The 12,475-nt window shown below is 35.9% G+C and overlaps 1 protein-coding gene across 1 annotated transcript in view; it reads left to right on the top strand.

The window, feature by feature from the left end:
* The window catches only part of Gyc88E (Guanylyl cyclase at 88E), an 810,833-nt gene that overhangs the window by 656,622 nt on the left and 141,736 nt on the right, over window positions 1–12,475 (top strand). The window contains exon 6 of the mRNA XM_069840815.1: window positions 3,775–3,929. Coding sequence (XP_069696916.1) covers window positions 3,775–3,929 — 155 coding nt within the window. The remainder of the gene's footprint in view (window positions 1–3,774; window positions 3,930–12,475) is intronic.

The following is a 12,475-nucleotide window of genomic DNA, read 5'->3' as shown; positions in this document are numbered from 1 at the left end:
GTCGTTCAAAATTGCCACGTCAATGCCTGTGACATTTCACTGGGTTGCAGCTGTTACCGGCCGCCAGGAACTTGGCGAATCACACAGGTTCTCACGGCCGTCTGAGAAGAATGCGCACCACCTGGAGATGTTGCTACAGTCCATACAGTCTTCCCCGTACAGCCACACATGTCCCTGAGGATTTCACTCGGGTTATGTCCTTTAACCCACAAAAATCGCACAACACTTCACTGCTCTTCACAAGTTGACGGTAGTAACATGCGCACCATCTTTGTTGCGTAGTTCACGCATACGCTTCTCTTGCTAGAGCTGCACATGCAAAACAACTTGTGTCTGTATTGAAAACTAAAATCTATATCTCGGTGAAATGTCAACATCCCAGCTGCAATATCAACGCAGAAAAAAATTATTGTGCTTTACGTTCCGATCCACCCTCGTATTATACAAATGCAAGAATTGGGATTTGGCTTGACGGTGCCAATTATGAAAGTAGCATACCATATGGCCAGGAGTGTCGGGCGAGAATATTTGTAGAATGCAGATGGCGAAAGTGCCAGGTAATGTTGGTGGTTTCGTTTTAAACAGAGATACAATCTCACAATAAGGGCTCCTGAAATTCTTGCTGCCAAGAACTCACAAGAGTCGTAAATGTGTTTATGTTTCATGTTTGTATCTTTCTTTAATGTTTTTAATTTTATTAGCCGTAAGATGTTTTAAATACTGTTGTCCGGACGATCTCTTATTCTTACATCAACAGTCCCTGTATAATGTTCAAATTAAACAAAATAGGCCTACCTCTACGTAACGGTCATAAATGTGTTTATGTTTGATATTTTATTCTTTGTTTCATATGTTGTTCTTTATTGAGCCTAATATATTTCAAATACAGTAGAGTAGAAGATTTTTTTTTCATGAACAATCCTATGAACTGTCAAAACTAATGAAATATTCTATATCATTGAAATACATTAGGCTTGCATAAATAAGATGTCATCAAATAGCTTAGTGTTTAAAAACACTATTTTGAATTTATATAAATATACATTAGGCCTAATATGAAATAACTATGTATTCCTTTCATTCACTTAATTGCCTTACCAATATCACGAAATTAGATACCCCTATCACGAAATTACCTACCAAACACGCACATTTTCAATCCTATCTTCTATTAATAATTAAAATTTAAAAAATAGAAAATACACCTCTCTGTTATACATTTTGTTACAATAATGCCATAGAAATAGAAAAATGTAGTATCATTCCCAAAATGGGGAAAAGCTAGCCATAATATTAAAAGTATCACGAAAATACCTTTTCTTACCCTACCATAAATACCATGCGAGAACTTGAACTAATCTCTCCCACTGACCAGATATTTGTGAGAAATGCACTGTAAAGCCCAACAGTCAGGCTTGACAAATTAATATGATGTTATCATAATCGAGCATTGCTTGATTGAGTGACGATTTCCACAATAAGGGTTCATTATTTCTCAGATTTACAAGAATTAATGTCATTTACAAATCAGTCCTTATTATCTACTGCACTGACAGCCAACTGACTGCACGCTGTACTGAGCAGGCTGCGGGCTCAGTGGACGCTGCAGCATGTTCTCGGTAGCAGTGGTGCTCGTAGATGGAAGCCGTTTATCATGGAAAGAAACCCGTTAAAGCGACGGCCTTTGACGCCAAGAAACAATTTCAATCCCGAATGGGAAGCAACATACTTCTTGGAATGTAGCAAAGTTCTGTGTAGATTTTTCGAATTATTGGAAGAGATAAATTTGTTTCTGGAAATGAGTGGATAACTTGTTGATGAGCTGGAAAATACAAATTGATCACAAATATGTTCTGTAGTATTCAAGCTTTCAAAATGATGCTGTCATTATGGGAACGTCAATTGTCCAATGGCGATCCCGGTCATTTTCTCAGATTGGCACTTGGAATCCGGGACTCTGATTTCTTAGAGATGGGCTGTTATGTTGAAAATCTCCAGTTTTCTTCTGAATTACTTTGAACACAGATTTCAATATTTGAGTCATCTAAAAATGGACTTCGATCTGTTTGCCACACCGTTTAGCATAAATATTGATGCTACACCCCAAGATGTCCAACTGGAACTAATCAACTCTTAATGTGGCATTGAGTTGGCTGATAGTTACAGAAACAGACGTAGTTTTCTATACTTTTACAGCCAATTTCTTAAGTCAAGATTTCTTCGTCTCCATAGGAGTGAGGCGTCTGACATGTTTGCTTCGGCCTATGTGTGTGAAGCTTTATTTCAACTATGAAACGCAACAAAGGCCCTGAAAGAGCCACCCTCAGTGATCATAACTCAAAGTGTGCATTAAGGGTTCAGAGTTGTGTTTTCTTTATGTTCAAATATAGTTCATATCGTATAAACCAAAAGATGTCAAAAAGCAAGAGCGCGTACCTAGTAAACCTGAAAGTGTGACTCTTAATTGAGATATGTATCCATTGCACAATTTATATCACTTTAATTAATTAATTTATTTATTTATTATTTTTGCTAATAAATGTAACATAAAATATAAAATATACAGAGAAACTTTAGCTCGCCCCTGAAAGAGTAGAACTCGTGCTCAGGGGCGGATTGAAACCATCTTTCCAGTATTATCGTTGTATTAGTCAATATGTTTTGTTTACATTTTTCAACATTCCCAGTGTATAAAATATGTAGGAATTTCATTTGTAAATTGCTAACTTTCACTGACAATGAATTGTTTTGAATAATTTAAAGGAAAATTGTTCAAACCTGCTTTACAGGGAGCTACTATCTGAAAGCCAGATTTGTATAATGTATTGTTTCGTTCTTATGTAACTACAGTTAAAAGGATGTCGCAAGTATATGCTACAATTACGTTGTATTGAGTTATATTGGTTCAATGTATTATTTGTATTTGTATAATGTACACTATTTGCATTTAGTTGTTTAGGCTATAGGCCTAATTTAGTGTTGGCACAAGCGGAGTAATGAACAGTGTTTATCAAAGCGCATGATGTATTCTTCTTTACTATCTGATCACCTACACTGTAATGGCAAACGCAACTACAGATTACAGAGACAAGCAGGCCGCCGTTCCCACCGACACAGATCCTGCAGCCTGGCACAGAAGTAACACGGCGTGCTTGCGAGTTAGTTTACGTTGTTCTAGCCAGTGGTGTATACTGGTTAAAGGGTTTGGGCTACCGCTGACCCTATTATTACGGTACACAAAATATATCTAACAATTACTTTAATTTTAATTACTATGGTAAAACTAATAATACAAAATTATTACATTATGTTATATTATAAACTTTTTCTTTTGTAATTTCCTTGGGCTACCGCCGGTAGCCCCGGTAGCCCGCAAAATACGCCCCTGTGTTCTACTGTTTATGATTATTGTAATCCTGATTATTAGTACCATATTCGTCATCAAGTTATAAAGTAAATCATTCTGGGTGCTATTCATAGACATTTCGCTAGCTCGCGCTACGAGCGTGCTAACCTAGCCCCGGCTATCGACTGGTTACTTGTACAGGATTCATATCATATCATATCATATCATATCATATCATATCATATCATATCATATCATATCATATCATATCATATCATATCATATCATATCGCTAACACTAGTTTATGAATACGAAAAACGTTAGTTCGCTGATCATCCATCGAAAGCTTGCGCTGAGAATGTCTATGAATACGGCCCTAAGTGTTTAGTTTGATAAGTGTGCTTAGGTCATTATTCTTTTCTTTTAGGTTTGGACAACCTTCATGAATATTTAAAATTCTCATATCCGCGCATGCGCGCTCCGTCTTTCATCTGTGAGAATGAAACACGCCAAGGTCTCACGCTGCATTACAGAAGTAAACGAAGGGGTTTTGTGTATTACACAATGGGTCAAATAAGAGAGGTAATGTAAAATAATTATTTTGTTTTTAATAGTACCAAAATTGGAGCAAAGTGTTAATAGATTGTTTCTTTTGTATGACATTCATCTATCTTTTCTTTGTTTGTAATAATACTCGTATTATAATATTTGAACTGTGTTTCTTTTTTAAACATAGGTACTGTATCCATGCGTAGTTCAAGATGTACGAGCGTTTGTCTACTGATGTGGAGCTTCCCTTGGGCGTGGGTTGATTCTCGCTTGAGCTGATTATTTGGTTGGGCTTTTTCCGGGGTTTTTCCCAACTGTGAGATGAATGTCGGGTGATCACATGACGAATGCTCAGCTTCATCCCGCCAAATATTATTCCGCTATCATCAATTCCATCATCAGTAGTTGATACAGAGTCATTAAATAATCAACTAAAAATTCTGATTCGATTTAAATATTGCATGCTATTAAACATATTATTTATTTTTTTATTTATACGTTTGAAATATGTAATTTATTTGGTCTGTGTTGCTACATTCCAGACAATACCGGACATTTAAAATTTGCAAATAAAAAAGTGTTGTTCCGTGTCTATAGGCTACGACATGGAAGCATGTAAGAAATAGGTCTGCTATATATTTTTTTATATTTTTCTTTCAGATAATTCATCCGTGGTAATTCCCTAATCTGTTATTTATAGAAAAAATGTAGCGGTAATGGTGTACGAGAGTGTGAGTACTTAGACTATTTGTGTACTTTTACTCAAGTACTTTTGAAACATCAAATTTAACATGATATAAAATCAGTCATATCTGAAAGGGCTATATACTATTATTTTTTCTTAAAATGAGTTAAGAACGCTATTGTATTCATCTCACTTGAATAAACATATTCGTTAAGAAATGACATTATTCCATGCATTTATTAAGATATATACAAAATTCACAATATTAACAACACATTTGAAATGACCCTATTCCTGCAATAAGGCCATTTTTACGAAGATCTGATTTCTGTTTTAATTCAGAATAAAGCCTTTTAGAAATTATTGATTCAATAATTATAAAATGGATGTACTATAAAATCGTTGCCCACATAAACTGGTATTTTAAAACGACAAATAGAAGAGTTTTTTTTAATTCACGTCATAAAACTAACGAATATTAGATCCTCAAATTCAATAGCAGGTTACAAAATACAAGATGTAAATTAATGTTCGGAGATGTTACCTAATAAAAAATAAATCCAATTTTCGAACGCAAAAGATTAAAATAATAATTGGAAATAAAATAACAACAATTTATTCAAATATAGGGCCTAATTTGTGTTGTAGATTATGAAGTCTGGAGGATAAATAACAAGTGTCAATATTATTTTAAAACCCAACCTAATTTGTCTAAGACCACGTTTGTTAAACATTTAAAAAACAAATCTTATATAATTATTGTCTTCTAAATGTCAATTACACGATAAAGATGTACAATAACGGTCTAAACCTCATATTACACCTGGCATAGTAATATTTTAATGACTTTTTATAAAGGCTACTTAATTTTCGTATAATGTGTGTGCAAAGATAACTTATAATACAGGGGGATTATAAAGTAAGTACCCATTTCTAGGAAAACGGACTTCAACGAAGCTCAAATGATAATTATAAGGAAGTACAGTGATATACCATACAAAATCACCGCATTTCGACATGACCACCTCTCATGTCTAGACACATCTCCCAGCGTTGCACCGAGTGTCGAAACACCCGTTCCAGAATATCCGGTGTAATGAGGCGTACAGCGTCTCTGATGCGACGTTTGAGTTGGTCCACATCTCTTATCTTGACCCTGTACACTTGAGACTTCACAAATCCCCAAACAAAAAAATCTAGTGGTGTTAAGTCTGGAGAACGGGATGCCCACAACCTTGTTGACCCACGGCCAATCCATCGTCCCGGAAATGTAGCATTAAGATAATGCCGGACAATGAGAGCGAAATGGGCTGGTGTCCCATCCTGATGGTAAACAACAGTGTCCAGAATTCCATTGGCTACCAACTGAGGCTCAAGAAATTTTTGCAGCATATCTAGGTAACTGTTTCCAGTAATTGTCGGTTCGTCAAACATGAAAGGTCCATAAACCGTCGATTTTGTTATTCCCAACCAAACGTTAACTTTCGGTGTATCCCTCTGCCATTTTCGGATCTCGTGTGGTTGTTCCGTGGCCCAAATTCTGCAATTGTGACGATTCACTACGCCACACGAGTGAAATGTTGCCTCATCGGAAAACAACACATTGTTCATCAATTGTTCTTCCTCTGCAGCCTGCACATAGCCTCTCGGGCGGCATAGCCCTCTTGCTCAAGGTGATGCAGGACTTGAATTGTGTACGCTTTCATGTGCAGGCGATAGTGCAATGTTTTCCAAACTGTCGACTGAGGGATACCGAGTTCTCTGCTAAGCCGCCTGGTGGAAGCAGATGGGCTACGTGTGATAGCCTCCTCAATACGCGCCACGGTGTCATCTGATGTGGATGGCCGCCCAGAACGTTTGACATCGGCAACATTGCCTCTCCTCTTGAATTTGTTCACCAACTTGCTTATGGTCTTCCTGTTTGGCCCAAGTTTTCGGAACTTACGATTGAAGTCCTCTTGGATCCGTTGGTATGTCCATCCACGCAACCTTCCACAAACAACTGCTATTCGTTCTTCAATGGACAGCATTCTTTCAAATTAACTGAAAATAAAAAGTAAAAAATTGTTATTTCACAAAAATGGGTACTTACTTTATAATCACCCTGTACAAAATAAGACCCAAAAATCTCTCAAAAGTATATATTGCAAATGCTTTGTCAAGATGCTGCTCTGGAAGGGGTGTAATCTCCGTAAGTTGCAAAATTGGACACACTTCGTCTTCTGAATGGAGCAAGTCAATTGTATTGTATTCATTTGGACAATATTTTTATGTCAATGTAAAATAATCAACATATAAGGGATTCGAAACAACTTCATATTGTAATGGAATAGAGAAAACTACATTCAATACAGAATTTCAGCACTATTTCTTTGATGTTCTTTGGAAAATGTGATAGCTATGCGAACTCGAAAATATTACTCTCACATGAATTAGTCTTTGAAAAAGAAATGAAAAGTTGTCATACAATATGCGAAAGGGTTCTATAGTGTCAAACGATGTGTAACTGCTGACATTTATTGCCAACAATTCAGACGACTTGCGGCCGGAATTGAAGAAAAATGAAGGGAAGACTGCATCAAGTGTTGCTGCAACACGATAATACACGCCTGCACTCCGCTAATATCAGGAAAGCAGCTATCCAGGAGTTCAGTTGGGAGGTGATTCCACATCCCCCATATTCTTCCGATCTTGCGTCTTCATATTTCCACCTTTTCCGTTTCTATCTAACAGCCTTCAATGGAACTCTTTTGATAACGATGATGCTGTTTCACAAACTTGGCTTGACGGTTTCTTTAACTACAAACCACCAGATTTCTTCAGACGCGGAATCTTAAAACTACCCCGCAGAGTCATAGATAATGTAGGAGGATATATTACTGATTAATTTCTGTCTTCTATTGATCTCAAATAAAAACATTTGTCACAGCGAAAAGACGCTACGAACTTCTGCATCAGGACGACATGTCTGTAGAAGAAGCGGCATGCTTTAAACATATAAGCTTTGAAGAGGAGAAAGATATTTAAAAAAATTAAGTTGTTTTAATTATGAAATGCATACTAACAGTAACATTTGAAACCTTCTGTTCTCCAGAAGCATACAAGAAACAAACCCTACTGTCAAGACCTATTCTTATGTATGAAGTGAACTTGGACGATACGTAAATGTGTTGAACACTGAATTACTGCCAATGAAATGAAATGTTTAAGAACTGCAATCTATACTAAATTAAACAAGAAGAAAAAATATGTATTTTGTAAGAAATCAAAATTTATCCTATCTTATAGAAAATTCATAATTATAGACCGAAATGAGGATCTCTTGTATTCAGAATGCCACCTATAAGAATGCAACACCAATTAATACACTACCGTATTTTAGAAAAAATATCTTCGGGCCGTCCACTGAAAGGAAGGATAGAGACCGTAACTGGCCACTGGACCAAATTAGGGCGTATCGAAAAAAGAATCCAAAATTCAAAACGTCTAAAGTTCTAAAGATTACCATATAAAGTAAATAAATCGCTTTTTTTAATATAATTTTTAGTTTCTGATAACTTATTAAAAAGGAAAACTTCAGTTTTCGTTTGGTATTACAGACGTGTGTCTGGGTGGAATACAGTAAAATGCTCAATTTTCATTAAGCTTTATTTTGTAACATTTTGACGCAAGGTCCGTGAATGGTATTAAGGTTTATGTCTATAATATGCTAGAAATAATATCGATATTATTAACTATCGAAACTATCGACAGTCAATTTTTTTCAAATACTATCGATAGTGACTATTGATAGTATCGCAAAATAAAGATCATTCATAACATGATAATGGTTCCAAACTGGAGCTGAACAACACGATCTTTTTCAGGACTCTATTCCAACGATTCAACCAGATATCGTTCATAATTCATCCCAGTTTTTGAATCCAAGTATTCTTTTGATTCGTAAACGGACAACTCACACGACTCTTCCCTTTGCAATCAAGGGTAAAATAAAAACGTTCTTCGGAATATGTATTATATGTCTTTCTCTTGTTAAATTCTGTCGTACCAGGTTAACGTGTTTCGATCTGTTATTGACCTTCTTCAGAACTGGCTGTTGCTGGTCTTGATGCCATTTATTTCGTTTCCTGTGGGGGTTTGTTTGTGTTGTGTAATGTGGAGTCAAAGAGTGTGTGGGTTTGAAATTGAGTTGTGTGTTGAGAATTTCATTTGGATGTGTTTTTGTGTACCGGTATCTGTATATTCCGTATTGTTCTAGTATGTTTAGTTTCTGGCTTTTTGATTGGATGTGTAGAATTTCCATGTCTGTGTTGATGTCTCTGTATGTGTGGTTAGCATTTGTGATGTGTTCTGCATATGTGGAAGTGTTTCGTAATTTTGTTATGGCTGTGATGTGTTCTTTGTAACGTGTTTGAAATGATCTGCCTGTCTGTCCTATGTAGAAGTTGTTGCAGGTGTTATATTTGAGTTTGTATACGCCTGTGTGGTTGTATTTATTTGTTTGTGTTATGTGTTGAGATGCTTTTAGAGTATAATTTTTGTGTATGCGATGTTGTAATTTAATTTCTTGAATGAGATTGAAATCTTGTGTGTGTTTTTGTTTTCGTATGTTAGTGTGATGTATTTTTTGTGTTCTTGTGTTTGTTGTATCCTTATGTTTTTGTGATTATGTTTTGTCTTTCGTATTATGTTGTCTATTGTGTTGCGGTTGTATCAGTTTTCTTGTGCTATGTATTTGATTGTGTTTACCTCTTCTTTGTAATCACATTGGTTCATTGATATGTTGAGTAGTATGTGTACCATTGTTCGGAATGCAGGTTGTCTGTGTTGTCTTGGGTGGTTGAATGTGTTGTATATGTGTGTTGTTGTTGTGGGTTTTCTGTAACCTTTGAATGTGTGTTCGTTGTCGACTTTTATTATTGTGATGTCTAGAAAATTTATGGATTTGTTGTTTTCACTTTCTAATTTGTAGTGTAGCTTTGGGTGTATTTTGTTTATGTGTTGATGTAGGTTTTGGATCTGTCTTTTGTTTCCTTTGTATAGTATTAGTATGTTATCTACGTATCTGTACCAATATATGATGTTGTCTGCGTGTTTGTTGCTGTCTTTGTTTAGTATGTATGTCTGTTCTGTGTGGTGTATGAATATTTCTGCTAATGTATTGGAAATGGATGATCCCATGGGTAGGTCTTCGGTTTGAGTGTAGCAAATATTACACTCAAACCGAACCAGCAACAGCCAGTTCTGAAGGTCAATAACAGACCGAAACATGTTTACCAGGTACGACAGAATTTAACACGAGAAGGACATATAATACATACTCCAAAGTGATATAGTGTTAAAAGTTGTGTAATCAAGATGTATAAAAACTGCTTCATCTCACGCATAGATGACAGAGTAGGCCCGGGAAGGATAGAGTCCCTTTATAGAGATTGCATGGTCATTTTCTAATTGGCTGGAACCAGTTTTCACAACTTCCATTAATCTACAAAATCATCCAGATAGCCTAGTGTACCTTATTATAATTTGTAAACTCTATCTTACTATCAAGTACGACTTTTATATGACATCCTCATTTAATTATTATGCAAATTTGAGGCACGCACTCATTATTTTGCTTACTTAACTAAACAAATTCAGTATCTTGTTTCCACTTATCTGTTTCTTTTATCATACACCATTCACCCACATCTAAGTAATTTGGCCAGGAAGTACCTGAGTTCACTGGATCTTCAGATCCCTCGGAAAGGCTGTTATCCAAAACTGAAAACTTAATCAATGAAAGGCGAAACTGTTTGCATCCCAACAAAGTGAAAATGCTTATTTTAATGGGAAACATTCTTGGAGCGATAGTCACACATTTAAAAACATACAATGATGACTAATGTTGGGACTTACTTCAAGGAAAGTCATGAAATTGCATAGCAATTGTATGTAGTAATCAGGCTTAGGATCCGGGACACTTTAGCAACCAATGTACGCACAACTTCACTATAGAGTTCTTTGAATATAGTAGACAGACACACTGTGAATATAAACAAGGACGTCAAAGTGCTTCGTTATATTCTACTGTTTTTATTGGGTTATTTTACGACGCTGTATCAACATCTAGGTTATTTAGCGTCTGAATGATATGAAGGTGATAATGCCGGTGAAATGAGTCCGGGTTCCAGCACCGAAAGTTACCCAGCATTTGCTCGTATTGGGTTGAGGGAAAACCCCGGAAAAAACCTCAACCAGGTAACTTTCCCCGACCGGGATTCGAACCCGGGCCACCTGGTTTCGCAGCCAGACGCGCTGACCGTTACTCCACAGGTGTGGACTATTCTACTGTTAATAGTACAATATAGTGACGGTTGAAAATGAAGTAGGATACATGTGTCACAAGTTTTCATGTCCCTCGGCGACATTGAAGTCGTTAGCGTTACAATGAACAACCACGTAGTACATACTTGCAACTAGTTGCAAAAAACTGTTCACTATGAATTGAAAATGCACTGTGATAACCTGAATTCGTTTCGTAGGAAGAGATGGAAGAATACTGTAACTCTGATCACGAACCGGATTGTACACTACCGCACAGGTAAACAAAACTCAACGCGTCACCTCACTCCATCTACGTCACCTCACTCCATCTATACTCCGTTGCACTGTTAATTTCACTACATTCTTAAGTTGTCTCTGATTCTGAGTCTGGTAATAATTCTGTAATTCAGATTCAACTCAGTATGTATTATTAAATTAATAGTTCAATAAATTTCTTATAAATGAATGCTGTGAAGATAATTTTATTGAGTACTAGCATAAAATTACCCGGCGTTGCACGGGTTTTAAATTTTGGTCTATTTCTAAACAAACTGTTTGTTAGACTTATCCGAGATCTCGGCAAGGGAAATATATAAATCCAAAACGAACCATATTTACTTATGTTTTCTCCTTCCTAGTGATGAATATTAAAGAAAGTGCCAGTAATATGGATTAATGATCTACTTGGCGAAAATTCTTGCCAGGGATTTTTTCAAATAAAAGCAGTTGAACGAAAAGAAGGCATTTCATAATGCGGTTTCTGTTCAACTATTTTTGTTTGAATTTGCTTTGGTTTCAAGTTAAGCCTAAATCGGTTAAAACAAGCTAAATATTAAGGTAACAATAAAAATTCGGAAGTACTAAAATTGAAATTATTTTTATTTGAAGAAAGATAATGAAAAGGATTAGGAAAATATTACATATTTAATTTACATTTGTTAAAAGGATAACACTGTAGTGTACAAAATTAACTAATATAGAATAAGCCTACAAAGCAGTATAACATTTTTTTACACCTTTTTTAGAGCTACACTTAAAGTTTAGTATGTTTCGTAATGTTAGTCGTTACAAAGGTAATACAATATGCCAAACATACAAAAAATTCCTTTGATGAAACTCATCATCCTTTACAATCTATGTCGAAACATAAGCATAAGACTAAGCATTAGAACATATACTTTGTCGCGTAAGAGAATTAATTAGCACTTCAATCTGAACATTAAACATACATATTTCACACATTCACATACTCTCTCCCTTTAATTTCTCTATTCTGAGCATGACGAACAAGCACGATGCAAGTAGAACAATTTTTGGCTCAACGCATGTCTGTAAACAACATTTTTTGTTTTACCACCGGGGCAGAAAATATACAAATTTTTAAGAATACCCACTCTGGAGCATACTACATACAGCTGACCATGAGAAAACCATGAATTTTCTAAATTAATGCCAGCAAACTTGAGGGATTGCCCTTGGGCCTTGCTAATTGTCATTGCAAATGCCAATCTTACAGGAAACTGGAGACGCTTGAAAGTGAATGGCAAATCTGTTGGTATAAGCGGAATGCGAGGGATGAACACATCTT

The sequence above is a fragment of the Periplaneta americana genome, chromosome 12 (genome assembly GCF_040183065.1).
Source record: "Periplaneta americana isolate PAMFEO1 chromosome 12, P.americana_PAMFEO1_priV1, whole genome shotgun sequence".
NCBI lineage: Eukaryota > Metazoa > Arthropoda > Insecta > Blattodea > Blattidae > Periplaneta > Periplaneta americana.
This window is presented reverse-complemented; position numbering and strand designations above follow the sequence as displayed.